Source organism: Acanthopagrus latus, chromosome 15, assembly GCF_904848185.1.
Source record: "Acanthopagrus latus isolate v.2019 chromosome 15, fAcaLat1.1, whole genome shotgun sequence".
In the NCBI taxonomy this organism is placed as follows: domain Eukaryota; kingdom Metazoa; phylum Chordata; class Actinopteri; order Spariformes; family Sparidae; genus Acanthopagrus; species Acanthopagrus latus.
The window spans coordinates 17502671-17529351 of record NC_051053.1 but is presented as its reverse complement, the minus strand read 5'-3'; the positions used below and the strand labels follow the sequence as shown (position 1 = coordinate 17529351).

The 26681-nt window shown below is 44.3% G+C and overlaps 1 protein-coding gene across 2 annotated transcripts; it reads left to right on the top strand.

Annotated features, from left to right (window-relative positions):
- The first annotated feature begins 739 nt into the window (after positions 1-739).
- On the top strand, positions 740-26289 carry LOC119033047 (coiled-coil domain-containing protein 85A-like). 2 transcript variants are annotated; one of them, XR_005079118.1, is made up of 4 exons: positions 740-1591; positions 2706-3761; positions 21316-21373; positions 23057-26289. XR_005079118.1 is itself a non-coding variant. In XM_037122639.1 (4 exons), the coding sequence occupies exons 1-4, from the start codon at positions 1352-1354 to the stop codon at positions 23070-23072; spliced, it is 1359 nt and encodes a 452-aa protein (XP_036978534.1). In that variant the 5' UTR covers positions 741-1351; the 3' UTR covers positions 23073-26289. The 2 variants fall into 2 exon arrangements, 1 of the variants encoding a protein (XP_036978534.1); XM_037122639.1 differs by having other exon boundaries at positions 741-1591; positions 2706-3750.
- The last annotated feature ends 392 nt before the right edge of the window (positions 26290-26681 follow it).

The following is a 26681-nucleotide window of genomic DNA, read 5'->3' as shown; positions in this document are numbered from 1 at the left end:
CAGAGGTTGATTTGTCTGTTGCATCAAACCACCAAAAATAGCTTCAACGAAACTTGAACTTAACATCAAAATCAAGTTTAGTTTCAACTCCTCAAGACAACAGACTGTATTTATTGGGATCTGGTTTGGAGAGGTAACATTAACTCATTTGGGCTTTTTGATGGGGGGGACTGTTGCGATGGTGGGAGCAGGCCCTGTGTTTTCAGTGCAGTGCGTGAACCCAGTGACTATCAACGGTAGATTGTATTGTCATTTTATTTTATGTTATTAAGTACTATCACATTCTCTGAATAAATTCAGATCACTTTTACTGCTCTCGTTACCATTATGTGATTTGTTGGTTCAGCCTAATATAAACCTGTTATTCTGGTGTGGGCTGCAAAACTTCACCTGACTCTCCACCAGCTCTGGGAATAGAAAGATAACGAATGCATTTTCGGGTGAACTGTCCTTTAAAACTAGCTCCTCCTGGAGACTGGCTGTTTGGATCAGTAGTAATAAAACAATAATATAGGCCTACAATACTCCAATAGAGATCATCTCTGGATAATGAGTGGCCTAGATTAACTTTTGATAAGTTACCGTTTTATACACAAATAAGTTACTGCTTTATACACAAATTTTCAATGAAGGACTTTGATTTGTAGGAATGTATTTATTTGTATGTATTGGGTAACTTTGTGGTCCTGACTTACTGATCCAAGCTCTTCCTTCACCAGTGTGTGTTTTTAATGAGAGGAGAGCTCACATTCCAGGAGAAACATGTGCAGTTGTGTCTGATGCCGCACACGTACAGCAGATGGCGTAACAAGACAAAGAGGCGTCGGTGGCGCTGCTGAGGGATCGGGAGCACAGAGAGTCTCTACACCTCAGCATCCTGGCTCTCCGGCTGTGCACCTGCAGCCTCTCCTTGCAGTCTCTCCCCTCCTCCTGTCCTGCTCAGCGGCGGTCGGACAGCGGCAGTGCGCACTGAGCAGCGGGAGTGCGCAAAAGCGGCCGGCATGCACCTGGAGAGAAACCGCCCCGCCAAGCCGTCCAAAGGCGCAGCCGAAGACGCAGCGGCGCGCAGAGCGATGCTCTAACGGCGGGCGCACAGCAGCAGAGCACCGGGCGGATATCGGAGCCGCAGCATGGGCGTGGGAGAGAGGCACAGCCGACATGAAAGCGATGTAATCCCGCGGACATAAGAGGGGGTGGTGGGGGGAACCCGAGTAGCGTTTTGGATCAGAGTTGTTCCCAGGTGTATTCCGGGGCTCGGTTTGGTGTCTTGCTCTCAGAAATTCAGCAAACACAGTACTTTTTTTTTTTTTTTTTTTTTTCTCTGTCAGCCTCCGCTTGGAGATTTTAAAGGATGGAGAAGGGCGCACAGCAGCAGCAGCAGCCACAGCTGTCCAAAAGCGCAGAGAGTCCTGCGGAGGACATCTCCAAAGTGCACGACGAGGAGCTGCTGAAGTGGGGCAAAGACGAGCTGGTGCGGCGGCTGCGGAGGGCAGAGGCGGAGAAGAGGGGCGTCATCGTGGAGCACGGCAACCTAATGCGGGAAGTGAACCGGCGACTCCAGCAGCACCTGAACGAAATACGTAGTTTGAAGGTGAGATGGGCCCCAGGGAGCCAGGTTGGAGCCGGGAGCCGGGCGTTTTATACCGGCGTGTAGGCCACAATGAGCAGGCTGATCTGGACCTGTATGAGATGTGGCCACAGTTACACTGGGCAAAATGGTCACTAAATAATTAAGGTTATAAACTAATTAAACCTGTTGAATATGAGATATACAGAGTGCAGAATGATGAGGATGCAATATATTCATTATATATCAAATTGAATTTAGATTAAATTGATAAATGCTGATATTTTGCCAATGTTGTACCAAAACATGGAAATATTCAACGGTGTGGCCATTAGGTAAAAAATAGAATATCACGGAAAAGTATTTTCTCTGTAATTTGATATCAAGCAGTGAAACTTTCATATGTTTTAGATTCATTACACATCAAGGGAAATATACTAGCTGCCTGTAGTTTTGGCACTGAGGGCAGGTGCCAAGTCCTGCTGGAAAAGGAAATCAGCGTCAACATGCTGTTTCAAGATGCTGATTTCCTTTCCCGGCTGGACTAGTAACTGGTTTGCTGCCCATAGGACACCTCAGCAGGACCACCGCCATGCCACGCTGCATTGATGCATTGAACATACATTTCAGAAGGTCGACATTCCTGGACTATAAATCCTGTTTTTGATTGGCATCATGTATAATTCTAATAGGTTAAGAAACTCGATTCATGTGTAATGAATCTAGAATATATGAAAGTTTCACTTTTTGAAATAAAATGAACTTTTCCACGATAGTCAAAGCTGCAGCTGATTCAGAGCTGAAATCTTGAGTCAATTAGTCGAGAAACGTGAATGGATTGGCGGTGGTGGATTATTTTGCCCCTTTAACAGTCGAGAAGCCAAATATATTACATTTACTGTTCAATACTCACAACTGAGAGCCTGGAACCTGAGGATTTTTGGAATATTTGCTTTAAAAGTAACTCAAACAGATTTTCTGTCAATCAACATTTGTTTCAGTTTGATCAGATTAAATTCTCACATGAACTGCATGATGGGAACATTCCTCTCCCCAGCAGGAATGTGTTTGCAGTGTCTCACTGTGCTGCTCTTCTGTGTATGTGTGTGTGTGTGTGTGTGTGCGTGTGTGTGTTCAGGATGTGAACCAGAAACTGCAGGAGGACAACCAGGAGCTGCGAGACCTGTGCTGCTTCCTGGATGACGACCGGCAGAAGGGGAAGCGGGTGTCGCGGGAGTGGCAGCGCCTGGGCCGCTACAGCGCCGGCCTGATGAGGAAGGAGGTGGCCATCTACCTGCAGAAGCTGAAGGAGCTGGAGCAGAGGCAGGTGGAGGTGATCCGGGAGAACCTGGAGCTCAAGGAGGTGTGCCTCATGCTGGAGGAGGAGAGGGCTACGGCTGTGGCTGGAGGGGGAGGAGGGGGAGGTGTGGGCGGGCAGGGAGGCCCGGGTCGCAGGAGCTCCATCGACAGTCAGAGCAGCTTGTCTCAGGGTGGAAGCGTCCCGGCACCTGGCCTGCTGCGGGACGTCGGTGATGGCAGCAGCACCTCCAGTGCAGGGAGTACCGATAGCCCAGATAACCCCCACCTCAAACCCCCCCCTCTGGGCTCCAGCGCCAGCCCTGGATCAAGACCCGGAGACATTTGTGAATCCACGGGAAGGAGGCACAGTGCCACACCAGAGTACCACACCTTCCCTCAGTCCTGCCGCCCTCGTGGGGGGTCTCTCACCAACCTGGACCCCCGAGATCTTCGGGGACACAGCCTAGAGAAACACAAGTCTCCCACCAGGCTACCATGTGACTCACACCCCAAACCCTGCAGCTCTGACCTACTAGCCCAGAAACAGCTATTGATGTCAGGGCAGGCATCGCCAGGCTGTGGGAAGGGCTCAGCCAAGTCCAGCCCAGAGCTGAGTCAGAGACACCGGCCGGTTCACACTGGGGGGGTATGCTGTGGGAGTCCTGAGGCCAAGCAGGCGGCGATGGGGACACCTGAGCACCTGAGGAAAGGGAGGGTGATCGTGGGTAGTCCAGAGTCTATACGCCACCACCATCACTATCAGTACAGTCCCGGGATAGAGCACAGCAAAGGGAGGTATTGCAGTGGCTCCCCTGACAGGGACGGGGGTCAGAGGAGGCCAACAGGAGAGGACATGGCCCCCCACCACCAGAGTCTGTACAACGGTAGGCACAGGGTAACTCTTATCTTGTTTTTCAATTCATAACCCATTCATGGCCCATAACAACATCAACAATCCGGCTTTAAGATGATGGACATGAGACTGTTATTGCACATTATTGTGCTTTGATACTATCGCCGTACTTTGGTGCCAATTTGATAGCACTGTATTCCGATTCTTAACCATTCGTTATTAAGATTAATTATAATTTTTGTTTGCTTTTTTAACAAAATAATGTTAAATCGCACGCATGTGAGTTTTATTTCAGCAGCTTCACTGCTCTATTGGACATAAAAGTGGTAAATAAAAATGCTTTCTGACAAAAAATCTACATTTAACTGATCCTGCTTATATGGCTAATGCTATAGGAATAATCATTAAGATGATAATATAGAGGTCGCAATGCAAGGCATTTGTAAGCAGTTTAACGGTAATGGTGCCCTGATTTAAACTCAAAACTCAAACTACCTGAGTTGACCACGTTCAAGTTCAAGGAGTCGGGAAACCTTTCCATTCATGTGTATAGCCACTGTTAACCATTGTTAGCAGTACGCAACAATGAAGCAACATGTCCACAGATGAAACTTGGACAGTACCCTGTATAATGTGACACAAGTATGGCAAAGGAGCTCATTAACAGTATACCCTACAACTGTCTTTACGCACAGCCGCCATCTTGGATTTTGAGGTTGGTGAGGCTTCAGTTGAATTTGCAGGAACTTGGAATTTCTGACCTCCCAGTTCAAACGGAATGAGCTGTAGTTCCACTAGTGCACTGACTACAGACGCAGGGTTTTACTGCTCTCACTTTTTGGCATTTCAGACTGATTATTTTACTCAGAAAAGAAAGTTTATTCAATATAGCAGCATTCAGAAACAAGGCAATTAAATGGTCAGAGGGCCAGCTGTCCCCTTTTTGTGCCAAGCTAAGCTACGAGCTGCAGCTACCAGTGATTTTTACTGTGCTGTGGCGACCTTGGTTTACCGCACGTGAGTAAACACAAGGTCACGTATGTCCATGTAAAGTTTCCAGAGCTCGACTAAGCTAAGACCAAGATGGGAGCCAGACCTACAGTCGCGGACATACATAAACACACACACACACACACACACCACACACACTCACAGAGCTCTTGTGGAGATGGCAACAGTGAGGGAGACGTGTTCTCATTTGTGTGTGCTTGTAAGGAGGAGAGTGTGGGTGATGCAACCTAAGTCTCCAGGGCTCGTGTGGCTTACATTGGTACCCTAGAGGTGTGCTCAGGGCCAACATGCACACACATCCACTCCGGAAGTGAAAGCCAAGAGAGAGATTCATTTTAAAAAACACACGTGTGAGGTTGTTTTTGACATGTGTGTACAAAGAGATAGGTCAATACACTAAAGAGGAGTGTATTTTTGTGTGTGAGCGCTGCCTCAAAGCTGTCAACCCATTTTTAATTAGCTCACATTTGACAATTGCTCAACTCTTCTGAAACCTTCAGATCGATCTCTTCCCAAATGCACAACACAAAAGGCTGCTATTTGACAGCGGAGGACGCACATGCTTTGAAACAACACATGAAATACATTTGCTCGGCTTTTAAGCCTGACTTAATTTTTTCTGCCATTAAATATTCCAAAAGGACTCCCCCATGGTGTTTTTTGGTGTAGTCGTGTCTCACTGTTTATGTGTTTCCGAGCGTTCACTTTGAGTGTGATGAGTGTGACTGAATTAATGTGCTGTGTTCAGGGACTGCCTCAGTTCACTTCACCCATGTCTTCTAACTGTGGAACACAATTTAGTTTAAGGCTGTTTCTGGGGCTGTTATCAAACTCAGGCTTTAAAGATCTGATATGTGAGATTTCTGCTTTTTAAAATGTCTGAAAACGTTGCGAATGTTTTGAGTTGCATACTTACATTTAGGGATGAAATGATAACCCGAGATAATAGAATCATTTGTTTATGAAATATCTACGAGGAAATAATCTTTGAAGGCAGAGAAGAAATTAGTGATGGGCAAAGAGAAGACACGGGGCAGGAAAAAATGACAGAAATTGAAGAAAGTGTGGGACCATTTCAAGTTGAAACGAAAAGAAAACTCACTGTAAAAGAACTATTGTGAAGCGAAAGTAGCCATCGTCAGTGCTTCAGCATCTCAACAGACAAGTCTTTAGTGGCAGACAAAGCGACACAACAAGGTAATGTTAAAGTTAACGTTAGCATTTAACCAGTGCAAGTTGAAATTAAGTCTGGTAAAGAACGTGGATATATGTGAAAATAGAATGCTGCAGTCAGTTTGTTGAAGCCTGGCCTTCATGGACACATTCATGGATGTTTTGCTTTTAGCGTTTCAGAAGATGTTTTTCTCTTTAAAACCCAGAGTGTGAAATGGCAAAAGTTAAATGCACTAAATGGGCTTAGTTTTGTCAGATAGTAATATTTACTCTTTCATCTTAGAAAATGTTTCACTTTGAGTGCAGTGATGCCGACTCAGTCAGAGAAAGCTACGCTCGATGAATGTTAATGTCAGGAGGACTCAGGGTCTTGTCAGCTTCAGACTGTATTTTGTGATAACATTTTAATACACACTGCATGGACATATTGTTGCAATGCTACCAATAAAAATAGGAAAAAGGCAATTAGTCATTAGTTCATTACAAGAGACCTTAGACTGTCGGATTTTCTCCTCCGTGTATTACTATTGCCCTTTAATACTGCAAAAGTCTGGACACATTTCCGATTACTCGAATAATCTCAGGAATACCCCTTGGATTGTTCGATTACTAAAATAAACGATAGCTGCAGCCCCGCTTACTTCACCACAAGTTTGCTCGCCTGTCATTATAACTTCTTAGAGAGAGTCAGAGTGAAAAGTCAACAAATGAATGAGGCAAATCTAAAACTTTACCTTTTCCCGTCCATGAACATTTGTGTGGTGATGAGTCATGTCAGATAGCTTTTCATGAGCAGATGTGGCTGTTTAGTGGTGCGTTCATTTCTAGCAGGGTGTTACTCCTGCAAGTTTGACTGCATTTCTATTTATTTGCGTTACCAGCGAGTATTTATTTTCCCCAAACAGACAGATGCCCTTATTCTACTCAGATAACAAGGGTACAAACCTGGGATGTGTGTCTGTGTGTTTGAATTCAGGTCAGCCTCTCATTGAAATCATTACTCAACAGAGATTTGGGTTTTTCTCTCTTCTTTTCCCCCCTCTCCTCTCAGTAATGTTATGTTCTTGAAGTAAAGTACGTTTCCGTTCCAGCTCCAGCTGGCTCTCTACATTACAGAACATGAACCAACGACCATGAGGGTCCCCTCTGCAGGTCACTGCTGCAGTCAGATTGATAGAAATGACAAATTCTGTGTTCATAAGGTGTATAGTTTTGAAGTTGTTCGGTACCTCCCTTACCTCTGTGAGAGCCGGCTCTACGTATTTCTTTCTTCATGCAGGTTTTTTTTTTTTTTTTTTTTTATGTATGTGTGCGTGATCATCGCTTGTTCATGAATAATGCTTTTTTTGCATCAGGTCTGGGTAGTGCTTAAAGGAACTATTACACAGCAGGACCCTAGAGGGAAACCAGCATGCATTCATACACCAGTAGGAATCAAACATTCATCAACCAGCTGCTGGCTGCACTGTAGCATCCCCATAATAGGAAGAGGTGATTGTAATATTGTGTCCTATTGTAGGGGTTACAAATGAAAGCAAAGAAACACTTTTTTCCTCTACAAGGCTCGAGAACAGCTTCAGTGCTCCGTGTCTTAGATTTTGCAAAGTATATGAAACCTAAAAGAGAGAAGAATAGTGTTCTTCTGGGGGTCAGGTTGCTGGCCCTCTGTCTACAGGACAGGTACATGAGGGAGGAGGTGTTGAACTCTGACTGCAATTGCTTGAATTATTTCTTGGCGAGGGGGCGGTTTCCCAGTGGCCTCGTTCATCAAAGCGTGCTCGCATTGTAATTATCTCCCGTATTTGTCTCACAGTTGAAGGCCCACCGCTGCCTCGACATTAAAAGATATCCATAGTGAAGTAAAGGTCGGTGGTTAGCTTCAGCTTCCTGCGGCCAAGTAAAAGCACAGAAGAGAAAGCTGTCGGGCCTCCTGCTGTAACAATGAACTGGTGAATACTATGTGTTGACGATCGCCACTGTGCTACAGCTGAATGCGGTGAGAACTCTTTAGATAGACAGTAATTAAATACACAATATGCAGATACAAAAACATTACCGTCCGTTTTTACTGCCTCAGAACTAGTCATCTCACTACTCACTTAGGTCCTCTGTCCAGTTGCATCAAATCCTAGTGACAAAATCTTGTGTTTATCTTTGATGACATGTAATTTTGACCAACAGAATTTAAACTTGTGTAGTAAACTTTAGTGACTTGGACATGCGATTTGGTGCCACAACATAATCAGGTGTTGTTAACTCGCAAGATGACTGTGTGTAGCACAGCCACTGAGCGATATAATGCTCTTTACACCCTTTAAACTCTCAAGGCCTCCACATTTGAGGATACGGTTGACAGGTTTTTGTATTTCCCGCTGCATCACACACTGTCCGTGTCTGACGCTGTTTGCTGGAACACGAGCTTGTCGCTGCTGTACTATGGAAGTCCGGCAGCAGTAATGATTTATATAGTGCTGAGTGGAAGCGCTCTATATTACAGCTGAGGCCATGGGAAATGGCTTTGTACCTTGCAGGAGCCCTGACTCAGCGGTTACCTGAAACAATAGTGGCTGGGTGTACTGTAGCATAAGCTCAGATGATGCACGCATATACATCATAAGGCCATTTGTGACACACTATATGCTCTCAGAAGAAGGTTTTCTGCGTCACGGTCGGGTACACTGGTAGGGCAGGTTTGGTTTTGGTTGTTTACCTTGTGTTTTAGGAACTTGTGGTGCACAGATTGCACAGATTAATCAAAAACAATATCAAAGTATGGATTAAGAATTAGCTCTCACCCCTTGCTGCTGCCTCCTACGCAGCCAGTGTAATTCATCCATTCATTAAGCCTGCACCAAGGCCAGCACTTTTACAAATTGAGGTCATTAACTTCTCTCTGCACTGCTGCCTTGGTGTGCTAAATAATTGAAACGGCCCCGTGTGATTTTCTCCCTTTATAGTAGTGCTGGTGGTATCAATACGTGATGTTTCCAAAACTGATACAACCCTCAGGCTGTCTGCCTAAGTTTGACTGGGCTTGAGAAGAGGATGTCTTTTCACGAGACACCCCTGCATTGTCAAAGATGATTTAACGCTCAGGATGTACATCATTCGTGCACAGCTGAATGATTATGGTGCTTTTAATAGAGGGGTCACAGTACTGGGTTTTCAGTAATGACCCATGCACTGTTCCATCAGAGTTCCTGTACAGAGCAGTCATAAGTAGTTGTGTTTTGAAGAAGTGCTGTGAATGCTGTGTTTTTCATGCCAGTTGGGAACCATCGCAGAGTTAAAAATACCATCATCAACAAGTTTTGATGTAGTTCCCACCTCCGGAGCAGCACTGGGCTGTGTCGTGAGTGAGAAGTAGTGGTGACTGAGCTGGAAGATATTGCCCAGTAAATTTGAATAATTCAGACATGTTGTTTCGTTATGTAGATGATCTGACTACATTAGCTGTGTAAACTGTGATGAGACTAGTTATGGGGCCTGTTTACCTTGACTGCAAAGACAGCGTCCTATGCACATAGACAAAAAACAAGAAATATATGCAAATATTTTCGGGGTGGGTTATACAGTAGAGTCACATTATAGCAGAATCACCCTTACAATCTGTCATTGGAATGATGTCACTCGTGGAAACGTGCTCATGTACGATACTGTCGTCATCATGGGCAACGTACTAGTCGCATTGAAACGCGGGGAGCTGTGTGATTCCCACCCTTACTGTATCCACCGGAGGACCAGACTGAAAAATGACTCTTAACGAGGTATCATCTTTGCTTATGAGGGGTGAAGCCCAGCTGGTGTTGTTGCCAGCCCTGGGTGGAGCTGCGCTGCTGAATCAGATGGGAAGAATTAGTGTGTAAAACTCATTAGGCTCTGCAGCAGGCTCCAGTGTGCAGTGGGCAACTCTGCGCGCACCCACGCATGCATGTGTTAACATACACAGTCGCACACACTCCAAACATCATGCAGCTGCATGCTGAAGCACGTGCTCACTCATATGGGCCAGTGTACACACACTCTTGGTGTCCTCATCAGCAACATGAACACACTTTTGCACATTCCGACATGTATTCCTCAGAGGTAAAAAAAAAAAGCACCGTACCAAACCTCTGGGTGCTCATTAGATGGGTGACAATGTGTTGCACTTGTGACGCTCGTTCGTGCTATGCCAGGCGAGTGCGAGTCTGAGGATTGAGTCAGTATCACCCCCTAATTTTTACCGAACCAGAAACCACACCAATTCGAGTAGTCTACACCTGGAGCAAGTTGTCATGGCTAAGTGGGTTGCGTACAGGACTCTTTCTCAGGGGCTGGGGTTTACGTCTTGTTTGGAACATAACGTTTTTATTTTGGTGTTAGTCTTTATGTAAATAAAATACTTGGTTAGCTTTAGGTAAACATAGTTTGGGTGAAAATAAACCCTTTGACAATGTTAAACACGATTGGTCAGTGTCGATGGTTTACCAGGATCAACAGAAACATGACGACTTTGGATTTCTGGTGACACTTTCCTCTATCCATTCATACACAAATATTTGTGAGACATTAAGACATGCAGACAGTAAAACGAATTGCTTAAAACTTCCGGAAACAGCCCCCAACGCAGCCTGGAAATTAGGATATATAGCATACCAAGCTAAGACATGCAATGGCTAAAATCCTAAAATAAAGAGAGTAAAGATCAGAAAATCACTTGACATTGCCCGTGTGTTTATCCCATCAGAGAGTCCGAACACTAACAAGTGTCTGGGTTACAGCGGTCATCTGAACTGAGCAGTACTGTGGGACCTGTCAGCATCTTACGGGACATTAATCCTGCATCTGAAGCCACAACAGCACCACAACAGCTCTTTGAAAGAGGCCGTAACGCTGCCATAAAAGGTTAAGTGAGTTAGCTGGTGTTTAAATGGACAGAATCATCCTCCATTCATGGTTTTCTATTAGCACTGAAGATCTGACACAAAACATGCCCTCGAGCCCGTTCAGGTTCTGTGGTTACATGTTTTAAAGCTCTCTCTCTCTCTCACCCACACACACACACACACACACACACACACACACACACACACACACACACACACACACACACACACACACACAGGGCTTAAGGGCTCCATGTAACAAGCTCCCACTGTTCAGATAAGCCCATTTAGGCAGCGCTGGTCTAATTGAATTTGTCTGCTCCAGACTGAAATGAGTGTGATTTGTGAGGCGTGTGTTTCTGTGTGTGTGTGTGTGTATGTGTGTGTCGGTGCCTAACGTGAACCTCAGCTGCTTCGGTGTCAAACTGGAATGTAATTTGTGCTCTCCAGGGCCTGTGGGAGGGGGGCATGGAGCTGGCAGTGAGGTGGTGTCCGTCCATCTACATGTTGACGTTTCCCATCCACCTCCTCCAGCCACCATACACAGAGTCTTCATCCTCCTGTTCCTTTTATTAGCAGTAATCCTGATTTCTTTCTTTCTTTCTTTCTTTCCTTTAATATGGAGAGTATGTTGTGTTGATAAGTGTACAGAATTTGATGTTTTTAAGTAAATTTGCTTCAACTTTATGGTTTCACATTCAATTGTACACACGAAAAGCTTTGTTACAGTGAACATTCAACATTTCTTTGTATGAACAAAGCTAGTCCCCCATCACAAGACCTACCTCTACAGTGGTCTGTCAGCACTAGAGAATGGTCGAGCTGCAATAGGTTAATATTAGGGTACCTTGCCATTTTCAGCATGTAGATTGTTAGCTCAGGGGTTATTGTTGTTTCCCATAGCACCACTCATTTTGACAACAGTCACTTTGTGATGGGAATTCTGTTGAGCTGGTGGCCTTGTGGTTACGAAGAAGATGCCAGGAGAACCAGTGTCTTAAGAAGCAGCGTTTGTTGTTAGGCTTGATCAAGGAGAACAGTAGCGAATGGTACAGCGTGCCAACCACTACCATTCAGACGAGCATTCCCCTCAGTAGTCTGTTTAAACTGTCGCTGGATATGTATGTTTTCTCAACAGTGACCTGGGTCAAACCGTATCTCGTACGCTACCTTTGGGTTGACGCACTTGAATTCTGTTCACAGACAGAATAGTCCGTTTAGTCTGAGATGTGCTGCTTAGTGAGAGACAAATGCATTCAAGGACTGATAGAGGGGTTTATTTACTTCAGTCTTATCAAAGGCAGCTGCAATCAGCTGACGGACACAGCGTAGAAGAAGGTGGTCTCGCATAGTTGCTCAGTTTGTGAGGACGGCCTGCTCTAAGCAGTTTTACACACGGGCCATATTCCTCCCATTTCTTACTAATGGAGTTAACTGAACTCTGGGGGATGTTCAGTGACTTGGAAATGTTTTTGTATCCATCCCCTGACTTACACGTTTCACCAACTTTTTCACAGAGTTGCTTGGGACTTTCTGTTGTCTTCATGGTGTAATTGTATCCAGGAATACTGATTATCAGTGATTGGACATTCAGAGACTGGTGTCTATATACTACAGTCACATGAGACCCATTCACTGCACTCTGGTGATCTCCAGTTTACTGAGTAAAAGACTACTGGCAACAACTGGCACCCCTCTGCTATTCACTCTTATTATTTCTGTCCTGAGTTCACACACCTCCCTCAGATCTTGCCCTTTTATTGCCATTGTTACAGCCTCTTAGACACCGTGATAAGTAAATCCCAATTTCTGTGGACTTTCATACAAAAGGCTGCATCTCATATACCAGTAATCAATTCCTTACCCTTTCTTGCTCTCCCTGCCACTGTCGCCGGTTTGACTCCTGTTGCCCACAATAGCTTTAAGGCACCATAGCTCTTATACTGAGTCAGAAGGTAATGTGAGGTCACCAAAAGGTACAGATTTATGAAGAAGAACTGGTCATCACATTACATCATCTAAAGCTGTAGCAAATTGCTCAGAGGATTTGTGGCTCTTACATCACAGTCGGTCAGAATCAGTTTGACAGCCAATTTAGGAAATGAGAAAGGCCTCTTTTGTCATCATTCATCTGCTGATGGACTCAGAGTTAAACAGTTCTTTCAAATGGCCTGTCTGGATCAGTATCTGGTGTGTGTGTGAGTGAGTGTGTAGAGTGGTGCTTTTGTTTGCTTTAAAAGGGTCAGGTATGGTGGTGTTGCCTGCAACAGATGGCCAACATGCATGTTTGTAGGAACGCGGCAGTGTTTGTTGGGCTCAGCTGGTCTGGGCACACACGACTGTGCATGGGCAGAAAGTATCTCCGTGGCGAGCTGATCATGCACACGGTCAGTCATCTAGCTTCTGTCAGGGGAGTACATAATGTATTATGCTTCGGCTGCTATTAATAAACACAAGCCACATACCTCTGGATACCTGCAGCTTTCGGGCTGTCACTAAAATAAAACCCCCCCGAGTACAAACATTTGAAGAAGCTCTTCGAACTGCTTATACAGATATAGCCCCGGTATTTAAAATGTCACATGCAGGATTTTAAAATTACTGAGTCATTTCTATATTCAGATTCAGATGAAGACATTAGTGGTACACCACGAACAGTTGGACTGCCTTCACTTACAGGTAGGTTGTGTGGGATGGTTGTTTCTCCACACCACGCAAAGAGGTCACCTTTTCTCTTGCAAACACATTATTTACGCTTTAAAGGGTCAGTTTACCCACATTAAAAAAAAACCTTTGCCACTCTAACCCCAATTTTCACATTTATTAAGAGACATACTCATGAGTATCTAAAGGCAGCAGGTATCTGTTTTGTATCTGCAGTTTGGAGTGATGGTGTCGTTGTCAAGCCACAACTGGGTAGAGCAAATGTGCCAGTACAAATGTATGCAAACACCATCGGACTATTACAAAAATAAACCGAAAAATACCCTCTGAAATCTGCTCTCTCTTATCTTAGCTGCTGTGTTACTGTCTGACAGTGGAACATTTTGCGCCACGTAGGAGGTCTCCTTGTGTTAAGATAAGATAAGATAATCTTCTATTGATCCACAGAGGGGAAATTCAAGTTTGGCAGCAACACAAAGACAAAGTAGAAAGTGGATAGGATAGCAAAGTTAAGATAAATATACATCAAATAGGTTACAAAAATTGTCCAATTGTGGCATTATTGTATGTTGTTGTATGTTTTATGGTGAGTATTCAGTCAAAGGCAGTGCAGGCAATCAACGTTTATGGTCTAATATCTTAATATTGAATTCCCCTTTTAAAGGATTAAAAAGCTCCATCATCAGCACCATTGTTTTCTGTGGAAATTTGCATCAGCTACACTTTTCACATAGTAAGTACTGTGTGTGTTGTCTGCAGCGGACTGAAGAGGACATAACAATGCTAGGATACTATATAAGAAGAACTTGTGCTTTGCTATCACACAGATATGTAGTTCGTGTATGGTGTTCTGTCGAGACGTTAGTGTTTCAGCCAGTTTGAGAGAAATATCAAGCGACGTGTCTGAAACGAGGCTCCATCTTTCTCTCTTATTAGAGTCTCCTTACCAAGAACCTGACTGTCAGGCTGAAGTTTTATCACCACTGCCTTGCACAGCAGCTTTAGCCTCTCAAACAGGCAATTTGTGCAGGTTTTATTTCACTGTTTAACTACATGCAGCCCTGTAGTGTGTACCTCGAAGTGCAGTATTGTAAAAACGCTACTAAGTATTATTTATTTTGGTCGGGTTGAAGAATCCCCTAAAAAAGATCAAAATAATTCACAATATAAGGATCCTGGTGCTGGTCTCCCTCCCATGATGCATTCCTGGCTCAGTGGGTGGGGTTTTATCTGTGCGATGAGCCCCCGTCGAAAAGGCTTTAGTGGGTTGACGAGGATGATCACCATGAGCCACAAGCTAAATCCCTTCATAATCAAATGATCCTAATTCGCCAACAATGGGAGATCTATTTAAGTGCCTCTGAGACAACATGTCCCCCTGCCCTCATATAAACGTCTCTGAACCATGTTGTAATGAGGATGAAGGATGCTCAGCCTGACCTTTACGTCCTCCAATATCCCCACCTCTGCGACTGCTGGCTGAAAAATGTAGCAACGCTCTAGAAATCCAGTTTTGTGATAGACTGGGGATCAGGCGGTGAACTGTCTCCCAGCCTCTCTGTCTCTGGTCTCTTGTTACAACTTTGCTCTAACAAGGCATTTTGGTAAGCAGTCAACCTGTTATCATGCCAAACTGTGTCCAGTATCCCACGCTGACTCTGGCCTTGTCTACTGATGAAAAAACATTCAATACCTGGTTACACTTTCAAAATAAAGGCACATAAACTACTTAAGGAAACGATTATGGTTTGGCTTAAAGTAATTGGTTCCTTAGATCAGTAACTAAACCCCGGTCGCTCTGGACAAAGTACTATGACTTAAAGTCCTGACCAACCCCACCGTCCTACCTCCGCAAACTCTCTGCCTCTTTACTTGTGCCTGCTGTTCCTAAGCTGAGCATACTCTCGCACTCACACGCCGTCCTCTGGTCTGTTGGCAGGTCTGTTACATGTTTCGGTGTGAGACTGAGCTGGAGTATTACATGACTCCTGCTGTGGACATTATACTGAATTTAGAAGACAATAGGAAACCCTGAAGAAAGTGATGAGCCTGCATAAACAGAATATGAAAAAACAGTGTGAGATCAGAAAACAGGAAGCTGCAAGAATGTGATGAAACGTACTTGTAAAGCGTGGAAAATAGAAATAAGGCCTTCAAACAAAAACCTTCTTCTGTCTACAGTTGAGGAAACTGTAGACTCCAGCCAATATTTGAAAAGTTATGCCTCTTATGAATATTTTTAGCAGCGGCCTGAAGTGTGACCAAACGGGGGATGATTTGAAGTTCCAAGACGCCATCTATCCTCCAAAATTACTTTAGAGGAACTTTGGAAAATGAATGAAGCAATACGGCTCAGCTCGCTTCAGGAGCTTTGATTTTGTCATTACAGCGTGTGAAGAGAAGTATTTGAATCACACCAATTGAATAACAAGTGACTGTAAAGTAGTACTTGAACCGGACACACTGGCATGAAAAATTGCTTGTGTGAATCAAATTCTCCTCATTCCTATCTAGTTGATTCCATAATTTGACTTAAAATCTGCTGCTGCAATGATGGAATTTCCCCTGGGGTGGGTTGGGGAGCATTATTAAACTTCCATCCGATCTCATCTCCACCACGTGGGTGGGTGTGTGTTCACCCGTCCAGCAGCGGTTTGCTAGGATAAAGTTCTCGTATGGCAGAACAAAGGGAGAGTTCACTGGCTCTTATCTCAGTGTGAATTCCCCGCGGGGAGGTTGGAACAGGCGTCCGTGACCCTCAGTGCCAGCTTAGTCCCCGCAATCTGTTCCCTCAGCAAGAGACAACTGGTATGTCTGCATGTGTGTTTGACGGAAAAACCGGAAATCACATTCGGTATGTGCGCGTGTCAATATGTTAGCGCTTGTGCGTGGCAGAGGTCCGAGCTTCCATTTTCTCCACTGCCACCGAGACTTTGGAGCTGTATAGGGGGACTGTGGGACGCTCAACAATGTGTGTGACGCATGTTGACGGGCTGACGCAGGCTGTGTGTCTGTGTGTCTGTGTGTGTGTGTGTATTTGAAGAACAGCGAGTATTTACCTTGGTGATGTGTCATAACAGCAATGTGCCAAGCTGAAGGTCACCGCGTCTTTCAGGATAACTGTGACTAACTCTGAGAGAAGCATGCACGTCCCTCGCTCCCTCCTTCCTCCTCCTGTGATTCTTCTGCAACTCTCTCCTTAACCCTTTTTTTTGCCCCATCTCATCAGCGCTCCCTTTTTTCCTTTCCAGTATGTTTTTTTTAAAGCATTTACAAGGGAGATTTATTGTCATTTTTAAAAAAAAGATCAAAACTTTGAGTCCTTTACGCTACTTCTATTTTATAAAATGGAGTGTCCACAATGATTTACGAACTCTTATCGTTGTTTTATAATGCATTAGTTATTCGTTTGTGTTCGTTCATATTTATTCCTGTCTCATAATATATCAGACTCTGGTCTTTTGTCTGTCTGCTTGTCTTCGTGTCCAAGGCCACTTGTTTATTCAAAAAGATCTAAGGCTATTTAATTGTTCTATATTGGTTATTTGCATTTTGTTAAAAGTAACTAAAAAGTAGTGTAATAAATATTACTTGAAAAATTTGGTAACTAGGAATATGTAATATATTGCAGTTTGAAAGTAACTTGCCCAACACTGGCAGTAAGTCTGACAAATCACAAGACAGGCTTTCACCTGAGAAAAGGAACTTACCACTTAATTACCACCATAGAAGTCTTTCACATTTTCTTTGTTATTCCAGTATCAGCTTCACCATGAAAATCGGCTCATGACAGAAGAAAATTTAGTGGTGTGATTCCACATGCACTGTCCCTTTTTTGACATTAGTGGGTTAAAAACAGCACTGGGAAAATGCATCTGTGTATGATTGTGTGTGTGTGTGTGTGTGTGTGTGCGCGTGTGTGTGTGCAGTATCTGTGAGTGTGTGTGAGTGCAGTTTATTCTCCAGGCTTTTAACACTGTGTCGTGTCAGGATATTCTGGAGTTGCGATTGGATCCCAGACGAAGTAGCAAAGCTGTGAGACGGGGATGTGTCTCGGAGAAAATCCACACACACCTTCCATTTCCTGTTCTCGCTGTCAGTCAGCTCTCTTGTTTTCAGGCGTGTCAGTGCAGCAGTGTTGAGCACAGATGGTGGAGCTGCATTCAAATGGGGTCTGTTTAACACGTGTACCTAATTATGGCTTTTCTGTAATGAAGGGCAGATGCAACCACTGGGATACACACTAAGTCATTTTACCTAAATCGATCTTACAAAGTCGGTATAAAACTTAACACACAAGGACAAAGTAAACAAGGTGCAGCAAGTCAGCTTGAAAACGAGAGCCCAAGCCTGGAGGTGTCCTTTTCTTGTTGCTAGGTAACTGCAAAATCAGCTGTCAAACACGTTTTTTTTTTTTTTTTCCACGGGTCTCCGTTTAGCTTCAGGCTAAGATGTAAACACCTTGCTGGTGTCATAGCTGATTGTTAACCCCGCTGAGGAATTACCGAACGTCAACGACTCCAACCTGGATCTAAATTAACTCAGACACATACAACTCGTGCAAAGCTCAGCTAGGCTAAATGAGTCCAGGTTCATATTTGAGATGAAAGTGTTATCAGGCCAGTCTCACTCTCAAGATAATGAACAGGCATTATCCAAAAATATTTCATCATATTTACCTTTATCTGATATTTAATCGGGAATAATTGCTAGGCTACTGTGACAAAAAATGGCTATCCAAAGACTTCATTACCCAGAAATCCCATCAGTTGATGGCTCCGCCAGCTGTAGCCAAGCTTGACATCAGAATGGATCTGCATCATCTCGATCAGCTAAATGTATCTCTTTTCTCTTTTACAGCTTCACATACATGATATCGGCTGATTGAACCCATGATTTAATACATAAAAAACTTCCCTGCTGCAGATTTAATGCATGGCTGGTCATATGGGGCCTCCTTTTTTTTTTTTTTTTATGAGTAAGCGGGTCAGGAAGGTGGTGGAGCTTCAGAATATTTGGCAGGAAAGTCATTAAGTGTCGACCTGAGGGCCTGCTGCTGCATTATGGGATGCTACAGTACAGCAAGATCAAGAACGTACGCACACACACACACACACACACACACACACGGACGCAGATGAACAAACGCAAGCACACATATGTGCACGATAACACACACACTGGTGAGATGGTCGGGTCTGTCAGCAAAGGTCTCTGGCAGGGTTTGTCTGAAGCTGGCAGCTTGCTTGGCCTTGATCTTGCGCAGGCTGCGTGTGTAAATGTGCATGAGCGTGCGCGAGATTGTGTAACGCGAGGCTTTGTGTGTGTGATCAGAGGTCCTGTGTTAAGGACAGGTCCGCTAACTAGGCCAACAGCTGCTTCCCAGGCAATTCCTCTTTGAAGACCCCTTTTTTTCCCCTATTATTTAAACACAGGGACATTTTGCATATTCATGGAGGGCATATTCTACCACACTGACCATCACACGCGAACGCACACCACGCTAACGTTCACACACCTTTGTTAGAACCCCTTTGTAGACCCGCGCACAGGAAACATACAAGTGTCCAGGTGTCGGCTCCGAGCCGGCTTCATGTGTTATGTATTCAAATGGATGCAGCATATTCACCTTGTTTGTTTGTGTTTGTGAGTATGTGTGTGTGTGTGTGGCAGCGTGGGTTGTCATAATTGTGCACAACAGAAATTAGACTTTGTTTGCTCAGCCCCAACCCCCTTTTGTGTGTGTGTGTGTGCATGTGTGCGCGCGTGTGTGTGTGCCTACCCTTTCATATTGAACAGAAGGCTGGTTCTGTCATGCAAAGACACCCTGCTCTTGCTTTTCCGTCTTTTCTTAACAAAACAAGAAAATTACAAAAAATCGAAATTGCAGAACAAACGACCGGAAAACTAACACACACACACACACACACACACACACACTCACTCCCTCTGTTCCTCCATCCCCTCCTTCCTCCGTCCATCACTCTCTCTGACACACACAGTGAGGTGCATTGAAGCGAAGCAGAGCACACAGCTGTGAACCAGCCCAGAGGCCTGTCCTTGTGTGTGTGTGTGTGTGTGCGTGTGTGTGCGTCCGACAGCTCGGGCCGCTGAGACCCGACTGCAGGAGTAAGCAGGTCAACATGAGAACGAGGGCAGTGTGAGTGTTCGAGACGGATAAGTGGAGTAACGCAGGTTGATCCAGAGAACTGTCAAGTGTTCGCTCTTTAATTAGAATGTTCATCATCTTCATGCGCTCGCACAACACACACACACACACACGCACACGGACTGGTTAAGCTGCGGTTTGAGGGTTGATAAATGGCCACAGTCAGTGGTCAGCCTCCCTTCCTCTCCACAGCTGCTCTGCCACATGCTCACTTGGAGTCGTACAACATGTACAGCACGCCTCTGGCTTTCGCCGTGCTAAACTGGCGGAAACGGCTGGTTCTGCAGCAGCGTGTGTCCGCCACAGTCCAAACACAATCTCCCCCCGGTAACCGCTGACACGCCGCGTTCGGTCATTCTCACGTGGGTGTGATGAATACGAATATTCCACGTAAACTGTTCAGCTTTGACTAATGCGAGAACACCTGTGATATACAAATGGCAGACATGTTTTCTGGGCAATAGATCGACGATATGTAGTCGTGATAAGAGCTTCAGTTTATTTAGAGTTAATCATCAGTTTAGCTCATTATCAATCTTGTTCTTCTGTAATGTAAAAAATAGAAGAAGCAGAATCGCAGTTATTCAGGACAATCTCTTCATTTCTTACTGTCCAGCAGCATTTCTCTCTTAGCTGTTCTCTCTCTGTTTTTTTTAAGAGCCGACTGCCAGCATCCTGTAAGTTGAAACCACCAACCACCTAATACTGTAACCAAGGTGAATCCCTTCTGCGAACAAGACAGACAGCAAAAAAAGGAAAAAAGAAACAAAAGCTGAACACGATTCAGGTGTATTTATATACAGGCCTGAGTATATCACAGAAATAGAGATAAGGACCCCCGCTGAGAAACAAGCGCAATCACCACCATTTGTCCAATCTGCATTAATTAAATCAACATTCATCCTCAGCACACAGACAGCGAGAGGCAACACCGACCGGTCTGTCTGACAGATAATAAGAAATCGTGTCATCTCGTCTAACCAAGCTGGAATCCTCGTTTCAAAAAAACGGCCTCCGTTGCTACAACAAAAAGAGCTGCTGGCACCGAAACGGCAGAATTCGTGAGCAAAATAGATTACAGCTCCTTTTTTTTCTCTAATCGGCGTAATTATGTGTGTGTTAGACAGTTACAATATTTGCTGTGGCTGACTCCGTTCCTGCCGAACCGCCACATTGTTCAGCTGCGACCGTTCTGCTGAGATACAGACGGGATCACAACTGGAAGGAAGGAGGGAAAACAAGCATCTGCTTCACCTCGTCAGCACAGTATTTAAACATGTTAATCTTTGATAATTCATTTTTACACTCTTACTGCGCACAGGAAGCTGGTCCACGACTGACAGTGATATTCCTCTCTTACCTGAGTGAATGCAGGCATGAGAATTTTAAGAGTCTTTCGCAGCAGAAACAGATTCAAACGCTCTGACATATCTGTGGTAACTGTCACATAAAAGAAAAGACAGGAGGGGATGATGGGTAACAGGAAGTGCTGGCAGAGGCTGCCCATCCGTGACGGGAATCAAAAGTGGATTGACAGGAAGAGACGAGCGACTGTGTCAGCGAAGCAGCAGTTCAGAGTGAGCGGAGAGGAGCGTGCGTGTTCGCGCCTGCCGCTGGTTGAAAGTCACACTCAAAACACTCAATCACAAGTGACAGCGACCGCCGCCATTCATTTGATTATTCACTCTGTCTTCTGATTTCCTCTCTGCAGCTCTGATCTCTGCTGGTTGCTGCACCAACTCCTGTCGGACTGTAAACCTTTGGGAAAGGTGAGTCGACGTGCACACGGCCACACGCACGAGTGTTCGCCACTGAGCTGCTAACGTGATCTGTTTATATCCTCCATCCTGCTGTCACAAGCGTAGGCCTCCAGTCCACGAGTAGAGGAGCGCTTCGTACGTGTGCACAGCAGTATGTTCAAACGTATTTTAAAATCGGGGATGGCAACTTCTCTGTTTTTGGAAATAGAGTCAGTCTACATGAATTTGATGCATTTCAATGAGCCAGCATTCTCTGACACTACTCGCTGCAGGGGTCAAGGTAATGATAACTTCTGTGTTGTACAAAATAGGACACTTAATGACTTTCCTGCCAATAAGATACAAAGGCCTGTGATGTATGAAGGTGCAGCACAGAGAGCCAAAGAAAACAGAAATCTTGTGATTACAAAATTGTTGGCAGCATAGTGACCCAGGAGAGACTGACTCGCGTATCATATATACGCAAACACATTCACTGCTCCGTCACGATCTTCCGTGAGCCTTGCGCTAAAGCCTGGCACGGGGACACTTTCTGCGTGGGCAGTAACAGACAGCATGACTGCAGCAGTGCCGTGAATATTTATTTAACCAAAGATATCAGAGCAGGAGCTCCTAACAGGCTGTCCTCGGTCACACTCCCTCTGTGTGCACACATCACGCTTTAGATCCATATAGATTCATCAACTCATCGCCACAGAACTCAGACGCAAATTGCTCCTCCTGCTGCGTTTCCTGCGGTGAAACTGCGGTGTAGCCTGATTACTTGTTTGGGAGGACTGTATGTGTGTGACTCGTTACATATAGAGTACGTTGCATTTCGAGTCGCATGTTGAGTGCTGTTGAGCTCTGCTGGAGCGATGATGATGCCAACCTTGATATAAAATAAAACTGAAAATAGGCCATACAGCAAAGTAGTTTTAGCAAGTCGCTACTTAAATTCAACATTTTTGGAAATTGATTGATTGAAATGTTCAGAGTCACTGATGTGTTGTGTTACATACATATTGACTGAAGTTAGCTGCTAACCTGGTAGCCCCAGTGTGCCCTTTCTCATAAAACCACTCCCGACTCCCCAGTCCGAACCCACTACCTGCTCAGCTAACTGGGCTAATGAGCTAACATCAGCTACAGTTAGCAACAGGCAGCGCTAACTCTAGTGATACGCTGCTCCGTGTATTCTGTTTTTACCCAAACCACATGATTTCTCACCATAATATATGTTCAACCGTAGTATGTGAACTTAGGTCTTTAGGTTATTAACCCAAAATTCAGATAAACCACTGAAGACATGACCTCGGTGTCCTCTGTGGTAGCTACGGTCCTGACACAGCGAAGGTAGCTTGCTGTATAGGGGGAAAAAAGGCAAATTGTGTGTGTGCGGTGTGTGCAAATGGGAGGTCACCCCCGTTGCGACCCTTTGCTTTAATGCACTGGCCGCAGGGTGAGTGATGGCGCTGGGTTAATATTTAATGATGAAGCAGGTCTTGATGGTGGAATAAATCAGCCCTCCATCTTTTCCTGGAGACGGAGGATCCTTACATTCTGCTGAGCACGGGATCGACACACACACACACACACACACACACACACACACACACACACACACACACACATTTTAAATCACATGCAGAATATACATATATACAAACATGCATCCATGTGCGGTAACCGTTTCCCTTTCTTGTCTTTCAGCTTTGATTCCTCCTGACCACGACATGCCTCTTGATCAGATGCTGCTGTGACAACACACACCCTAGAGAGAGAGAGAGAGAGAGAGAGAGAGAGAGAGACAGAGAGAAAGTAAAAGGAGGCTCATTAGAGGGATGAACAGATGGGGAAGGAGAAAAGGAGCCTTTACATAAGGATATATTATCGTGAAATTCAAAATGAAGCAGTGGAGGGGCGAAGGAGCAGAAACATGGCGTCACAGAGGAGAAACACTGGGAAACACTTGAGCTCTCTCTCTGCCCTGTCTGCTGCTGCTGCCGCCACTGCTGCTGCTGCTCCTACTGCTGCTATGCATTTCCCATGGACCACCAGAAAAACACCTGACTGTCATTGTTCGGACGGGCGGAGGCTCGTCCCTGCATTGCCAAAATAAAGAGAGGAGAGAAAGAGAAAGACAGCTGAGAATCTTTGTGTTGCCAACAAAATAGTCCTACCTCTTTGGAAAGACAGAGACCTTGTGGATGACAGAAGCTGTGCATGGAGGGAGTAACTTCTCACGCTAACACTGGAGGTTACGGGACGTTTCACAGTCACAATGCCAGTGATCATTTTAAAAACTTACTACCAACGTGTGATGATGGTAACTACTTTTACAAAGTTGTCGTGGACCCGGAATTAAAGCACAAAAGGAGCTACTAACTGACCAAGAGAGCTAAAGGGGTTTTCTGAGTTATTTAAAACACAGTTCTGTTTTATTACAACTTAGTTTTTGTAGCTTTAGTCGTTTTTTCTATCATTTGTGGTAACATACTCACCAAAGTAACTGCTGAGATTTGGGGATATGACAACATTCACAGAACAAAGTCCAGGGGGGCAAGAAACACAAGAGGTCAGACAGACAGACTGGGCTTAAACTTGTCAGATTAACTAGATTACCTAAACTTCTTTGAGTGCTCCCCATATGTTGATATTAATCCCTCACTGCCCATGAAACTATGTTTACACACAAAAAGGGATAAACTGCATTGACCCACAATTGGTATCAAGGTTAATCAGAGCTAACCCATGATGCTCTCCAGCTGTTCAGCGTGTGGTCGTGCCAGCAACTGAACTCAAGCCAAGGCTTTTAAAGTCTAGCTGTTTTCAGCTCTCACTTAATTTACTTGTATTTTTTTTACTTCCACCCTGTGCTGCAGCAATTTGTAGATCAGTTGAATGGCAGAAACTTAGTTGGTTTCTTAATCTTCCAGTCTCATAATTTAAATATGTTCGGATTTTGACTGTTGGTTGGTCAAACCTAGACTTTGGGGTCCTTGAGCTTTGCGAAATTGGGATGGGTAGAATTTTCACTGTTCATGATCATGATCAAGAAAATGATCAATTGTTGTAGCCCTAATTTCAATTAACAAATATCTGGCTTGTTACAGTTGACTGATTACTGTCAGTCAGTAAAGTGTAATGAGAGAGCTGCCTGGAGGTGCAGTACCAGCAGCAGGCAGAAGAACCTCATCAAGTAGTTTCGGGGCCTTTATTTTAAAAAAAGGAAACTTCCCGTTGCATGTTGTTATTGGTACCTTGACCACAGAAGAGACCACGTTGTTTTGATTGCTGGTGGGAAAGGCCAAATGCGAAAAAGGTAAATGATGGACCAGTGAGTCTATTACAAAGACTGACACAACAGAGGATTGCTTTTAGACCTGAACACATTTTGGCACCACTTTATGAGCAGTTCATAGAAAAAAAAAATCGTCATGGAAAACAGCCTTTCACCTCGTCACTCTGTCCTGCAGAAAAACATTTGAATGTTCACAGATGCTCCTGACGAGTGACACCACCTAACCTTCGAAACCTCTCTGACCACTTGTGTTTTTTATCCCATCTAACTTGTTTATTCAGAGCAATCTACTTCACCAGAGCTACAACAATCAGGCAATTAATTACCCTGTAGCCCTAATTTGTTACGATGACTGATAGTAAATACACTCAAAGCTACAACACTTAAAGTCAGGTTGTAATAAATACAAGTTACATTTTGAAGACCTCTGTCAAACACAGTTTTTTTTTTTTTTTTTTTTTTTAATTGAGCATACAAGCATACAACACAGTTAATTCAATTCAATGGAAGTTTGACACAGCAGTTAGCAGCGCCGCTTGCAAACGAGTTCCAGTTGCCATATTTGGAAAGAATGCGCAGCCTCTGTGTGAAACGTTGCTCCTGGGTAGCGACGAGGCGTTTACCCAGGGTGCTGTAAGGAACAGTTACACGGAGAACATATGGGGATGTATGGGGGGTGGGGGGTGGTCTGAATGCTCTTGTTTAGCAGGGTAAGCTAACTCTCTGCTCCTGTTTAGCTTTGTGTCAGGGTCCGTTCCTATACCAACAGTGTTATTGCATTCTAAACCTTGTGTCAGCGTTCGGTCATATGTGTGGCGCTGTGTGTGTGCGCTCGTCTTAATCCGCACTCCTGGGTGTCTGGACGTGGACAACATGCCTTGAGCGACATTTATCACTGTAAAACTCAAAATAATGTTGATATGAAAAGTCATTCAGACTCTACGTCCACTTGAACTATTGGACGCATAAGTGTGCTCATAGTTGGAAGTAGAATCATCGTTTGAGTTTACAACACATCTGAAGTTATTTATGATGGATTGAATAAAGACATCTTGGATTTGATCAGCGCGTGCTTTCACAAACACACAGAGGTTTTTGCTGTGCTTAGCTTCGGCAGGATTAGCATTAGAGGATGTCCGTCTGAGCCAAAGTATGCTGGGTAATTTATGCCAGAACGTTCACTGTCTCTTTTAGAGCCGCTGCAGGATTGAACTCATCAAGACGTGTTGTCCCTAATAAACCAGGACGCTCAGGTGTGCGGGAAACATGACATTTTACTCTGTGCACACACACACACAGTGGGTCACAATAATATACACACATACACATACACCTACACACACGCGCACACATACACACACACACACACACACACATTTATCCTTTATCCATAGTCTATAACCTCTTCACCCTGTGAGTTTGTTTTTTTTAAAAATTAGATTTGGTGACAGATGAACAAGATCAGTACAATAATATATTATCAAAGACATTTATGTTTTTAAAGGTCAAGAGTAGTTTATCTGCGTAGTTTTATAAATATATACCTACAGTTATTATTTTTGACTTCTTGGTATTATATAACTAATTATTATAACCAGAGATGTATGTATAAGCTAATAAAAGTGTCTTTATGTAAAAACAACTCCTTTGCAGTGAGTATTCATTGTATCTATGTGGCTGCACCAGTGCTCATGCTTGTATTTCTTTTCACCGATCACAACAGTCTACACCCAGGACGCAGCCATGACGCCCTCACAAATAGTGTCAATGGCTAAAATCCCTGCACAAGAGAAGGAAGGAGCTGCTAGTTTGTTTGTATTTGTATTTGTGTTTGTATTCCCGTTATCCACTAATCTGCCCAGGTTCGTGTTAGGGTAACTTGCTATTCCCGTGGCAATGGGAATTTCAAGATCAGTAACACGTAAATAGTGGAAGGGAAGAGAATGCCGCCTCAAACTGACAAGGTCTGACACCCCTAGATTAGGACCCAAGTGCACAACTCGAGACAGCTCCGTTTAAAAAGGCAAACAGTCT